At 41.6% G+C, this 5,263-nt stretch overlaps 1 protein-coding gene across 1 annotated transcript in view; it reads left to right on the top strand.

The window, feature by feature from the left end:
- Positions 1-265: 265 nt before the first annotated feature.
- nkd1 (NKD inhibitor of WNT signaling pathway 1) overlaps positions 266-5,263 on the top strand; it is a 38,430-nt gene continuing 33,432 nt past the window's right edge. The window contains exons 1-3 of the mRNA XM_035396673.1: positions 266-685; positions 813-845; positions 1,091-1,230. Of these exons, the coding sequence (XP_035252564.1) occupies positions 661-685; positions 813-845; positions 1,091-1,230 (198 nt within the window). The 5' untranslated portion in view covers positions 266-660. The remainder of the gene's footprint in view (positions 686-812; positions 846-1,090; positions 1,231-5,263) is intronic.

Here is a 5,263-nt window from a genome sequence, read left to right as displayed (position 1 = left end):
CACATAATACCTACTTACTGTGCAATATATCTGCAAAGTGTATGGGTAAATGGATTTTGAGCTTTGTGAACTCCACTTAACATTAAAGTGGTTGCCTACAACTATCGATTAGTGGGTTTATTTATAAATCAGAGTATGAGGACCGTGACCAAATTTAATTGTACCATATTAACAATTAATTTTCATTTATTTAAATGGTTACATCGACGCTTCTATGAGGACTCCTTTTAGCGCCGCATCTAGCGTCTCTATTACTCGGCGCTCCACTGGCTGTGTCTAGCTGCTGGCTGGGAATGGTGTGTAGGGGCTGCCCTCTTTATATTTGGAGGCTCCAAAAGAATCTCAGCTCCCTTTCATGTGCCGCCTTGGTCCAATAAAACACTGGGGCTGCCTGCAAGTGGTCTAATCTCGGCGAGGTGTCAATCATGTTCTTACGGTGGTTGAATTGCGGGTTTTGGTAACCGCCTCCACTGCTGGAAGAGGCGGACGAGAGGAAAAGCTTGCTTTGGATCAAAAGCATACAGACTGTCGCCGTTGGATGTAGAAAGCTAGCACAGGCTGCCTTCGCCCATAGGCTACGGTTGTAAGCAGAGGGACGCTGCTGGATTTCTGGATTATTCGTAAATCAAATGGTTTTCTTTCACAACCCAATGCGGAGAAATGGGTAAACTTCATTCGAAACATGGTAAGTTTTCACCAATCGTCCTTTTTTGTTTCAGCATATCGCTTATGTATTGCTGGCTAATGGAACACACTTTCGAGTAACGCTTCTTTGTGCTTTTTGTTTCCCTTTACACAATTATCCCGAAAAGCTGCTGTGTGTAAACCAAGGGAGAGCCCAGAAGGTGAGCTGATTTGCAGCCTTTTAAATGTATATTTATATCGCTACTATACATTAGCCTACTATATGGCCAATGTATGGCTTTTAAAGTAGCCCATGGTCGGGGTGTGCAATTCGCGAATACTGTCACTGCACTACTTTTAAAAAAGAAAATGCAAAGTAGGCTATCTGTTAACCATGCATATTCAATGTACACTTACTCTGATTTTGTTGGTCGACTTCTAAATTTTATTTTGACTTTGGTTGCAGGCGACAGTTTCGTAGTTAATGCCTGTTTGGCGAGGAAAGGAATTGACGATTGGATCGTTAAACAGAGATACTATTGTACCGGGTCGCGCTTGGACCAACAGGACTGCCAGCAGAAAACTACTTGCAGACTATCCACTCGGGTAAGTAAGAAATAACACAAGCTGCTCTTCTGCGGCTTTCAAGTTGTGAATTGACCCTCGAGGTCCCTCTTTTGTTTTATTTTCTCAACATTTGCGGTGAAATATCGAACAGTGGGTTTCAAAGTTGCAGTTAGAATGCATTTCAAGTGCTCTCACCGACTGATTCGGTCTTTTAGCTGGTCCCTTGAAGTAGTCTAATAGTGTAACTAACCAAATTTTCCAGAACAACAAAATTATGAAACCGATTTGACCAACAGGGTTTTTGGATTGTTTGGAAAGCGATTGTTACCCGATGCTCTGATAACATATTGGGACGCGTGCTGAAAACCCAAGTCTTAGCCCATGTGTTGAAGACGCGTTTTCCACAAGCTCGATAGACTTGGACTTTTTAGCACCTCTAGGAGTGGATAGCAATTTATTTTTACGTAATCGAATGATCAATCATCGCTGTCGCACCATCTGTGAGATGGGGTTTCGGTGATTTCATTTGAACAATGTTAGATATGAACTCTCTTTCTCAGTCTAATTGCTGATCACTACTGCAGTGCACGTCTGTTAGATTTATTAATTTTGCGTTCCACTTAAGTTCAGATGTTATTTAAGAAAAAAAAACAACTTCATAAATTCTTCTGAAAACATTTATAGCAGGTATGTCCCAAATTAACAGGCTGAAGTAAACCTTTCTCATAAGGAACGAAGTATTTCACTTGGTCCTTTTCCCAGCACGATTAGCCTAGCTTTCTCGGGACGCATTCTTACATGAGTTTGAACATCTCAAACTTCACTCCGTTTTTGACATTGTGGCAGCTACTCGTTGTAAACAATCATGTCGGCAATGTCATATTTTATTTGATGTAGAATAATTAAATATGAAACATGTTCATAGACGAGATTAGCATATTCTGTAAAATTCGGTATAACTGACAAGTTCTAGATGCATTAAAGTGTTTTTACTGGAATGGGTTCACTTCAGCGTTCAAGTGAAATGTTGGACTGGGCTTTGTCCAAGTACTCGTGATTGTTACTTTGAAATGCTCATCTAAATACGATCCTATAGTCGGCTAGTTATTTATTGTGAAAGGTTTCTTGGAAACGAGTCTGTGGAATGAATCAAACGAAGTTGTTCTTGAATTGGCGTTATGCATTCGTGATGGACATATGCAATGTTTGTACACAGCTGGAAAACCAATCATATGTGGAAAAGCACTCATTTCAGTTTCACCCTTTGTTTCATTATGTAACACAATCTGTTGCTATTCTCTTAGACACAGTCTTACGGTTCTACAGTGTCCTTCATAATTGTAATTATTACAGTGCAGGCTTTTGTGTAGTAGGGCTTTGGCTTAAATTCCATTCTTGCTTTGGTAGATAATTTGCTTTACTATGGTGGTAACAGTTGCCCAAGAAACCACTTGTTTAACATAACGCATCATTTTCAACCAGTCTTGTGTCAGGAAGCCGTTGAAAGAATGCAGTTTAGGGACAATGCCATGTCTGTTTGGCGTTTAGTGTCTTTGTAAACATATTGAATAATGTTTTCTCTGAAAATATATCCAGTGGAATTGGTTTATAAATACCTCTTAAGTTGTCATTTACTCAAAAACAATATCTTGTGGGCTTGGTACATAGCATTGATCCAGCTGCTTCAAAATAAAGCAAGATATGTAGTTTCTTTCCCTGCTGAATTTGCCAAATAGATGAATTGCGATCTCCTGCCCCCTTTCCCCTCATAGTCTATAGTTGCCATTGGGAAACATTAACATTTATTCTAATGCTTACGACCAGCAAAGGTGGTCAGATCTTTTAAAAAAATGTTTTTAAATAACCAATCGCTCTAGTTTTGCCATTTTTAATTGCATCCTGCCAAACAAGGTGACCAAAAAGGTCTGGTTGTTAATACAAGTACACCGGAAAATACTTGTGAACAAATAGTGTAAGTATTCAGTGAGTTTTGCTCTGGGTGTTGGTGCGCTGCAGACCTGAGTGCTGTGCATTCTCTGCCTCCCTTTATTAATACCACCTGTTGCGGGGCCCAAGAAAAAGGTCTGGGCTGTGGGCTCGGGCTGATGCATTGTGGGAGATAAAGTGCTGTTCCGACCGCAGGACCCGGCTGATGGCTGATAAGGTCTGATTGATGAGGTGTGTGCCCTTAATCAGATGTGGCTCGCCCACAACCACCGCATGCTGTCCAGGTATTTTACCTGGAAAGGGTGATGCCAGATAATCGGCTTTTTCTGAGTGGTTTGCGTTTGGTTCAAATGAAAGGTGAAAAGAGTGTGAGGAGCCAGATGCGTTGAATTGTGTTTGGTTGCGCTGCCTCTGAAAACCTTTCTGTTTTCGGTCTTAAAATGTGTTTTTCAGTTCCACTGTAAATGGCAAGGTGCGTAATAAAAAGCCCTGGTATTATTGGCCCCAGTTTGCAATGCCTGATGGGTAACTGACTGTGACATCATGTTCCAGGGGGCTTCTGCATGTGCTGTGTACGCTGTGCCAGAGCCACTCATAGTAAGATGTCTGTCATTCAGGTACATTGAATGCACTATGGAAAGCATCTGAGACATCCGTGTGGTTTCAGTCATATAGGTGCGATGTGAGAGACGGTGAAAAATGAGCTTGGCTGAAAATTTAGGCAGTTTGCTCTCGAAGAAGTTCTGTTTTATAAATCACTGAGTTTTAATAAATGGCTTTCACAGAACTGTAGGAAAGAAAATATTAAAATAATGTTATTTAAATGGACAGAATTTTTTTCTGTTTTTATTTGCTTTTTTTAAGCATTTAAGCAATTATTTAAATATTTTGTTGCATATTGAGGTCAGATTTTAAATAGCTTGGAAGCGGTTATGTGTTTCCGTGCTGGTTTTAGCCGTTCAAACAGAAATCAGTCAGTGAGGCTGCTTGTAACTTGTGTTTTTGTTCAAACATAGGTTGATTAAATGAATCCTGTACTGGAAGAATAAACCCAGAAAAGGCCTCATTTCGGTTTGGAGGCCTGGTGTTATTTTAAAACAAATCTCAAAACCAAGGACATGGAGTTTGACTCAAACCGCTTGGAAAGGGAACTGTTGTGTTTTACTGGCCATTTGGCCAAGTTTTCATTTACAACTTTAGTGCTGAATCTGGGCCTTGAAGAATGGACTGGTGGTGACAGTGGGATTTAAGTCTTGGTGTTCTTCTCAACTAAAGGTATAAAAAAAAAAAAAAAAAGACTGCTTAACCTTTCTGAAATGTTTCCAAAGAAAAATGTTTATTTTGAGCCAATGATTATATCCGTTGGCTATGATCTTAATGAATTATGTAGTGTGGGGTGGTGACTGTGTGAGTAGGGAAAACTCGAGAGCCAGCCTCAAACAAGCTTAAATGATCACACTTCCTGTGAGAAGAGCTGTTTAGCCTAAATGTTGCCCCTGAGGCCTAGGGCCTGGGTGTTGAACTCGACGCTTGGCTGTGCCACTCTTTATTCTTACATCTCTGGAGTGTCCATTATGCAGCTTCACTTTGGATCCTATCTGGTGTGTGGTATACTGGGTAAGGAGCTGGTCTTGTGACCCAAAAGGTCAGAGGTTTGATTCTCAGGTAGCTTTGAGCAAGGTACTTAACCTGCATTGCTTCAGTATATATCCAGCTGCATAAATGGATGCAATGTAAATGCTGTGTAAAAAAAACAAAAAACGCCTATAATGTAATGTTACAGAATGAAAAGTCAAGATTGAATTGTACACTGTGAAAGGGAAGTGAGGAGCTCGTTATTGGCGTTCTCTTGTTTTGTGACCGAACTCTTTATCTGCGAGTGTGTTTTTAAAAATGTTAGCGGATAGCTCGGCGTGATTCTTTCGCCGTTTCGCACGTCAGGAGCCCCGTGTGACCCCCTCGGACAGATGGGCCTGGGGGGCCGGTCGGCGGGGGTCGCCGTGTGATGGTGTCTCAAGGAGGTCCTGGACACAGTGTTCCTCTGAGCTTTTGGCACGCCACCCTCCCCCCTCTCACCAACCCCCCCCCCCCCTCATCCCCCGCCGCCCCCCGCCCTGAACAAGCA

This window comes from Anguilla anguilla, chromosome 16, assembly GCF_013347855.1.
Source record: "Anguilla anguilla isolate fAngAng1 chromosome 16, fAngAng1.pri, whole genome shotgun sequence".
Lineage (NCBI taxonomy): Eukaryota > Metazoa > Chordata > Actinopteri > Anguilliformes > Anguillidae > Anguilla > Anguilla anguilla.
The sequence above is the reverse complement of the archived record's forward strand: the minus strand, read 5'-3'. Positions and strand labels throughout refer to the sequence as shown.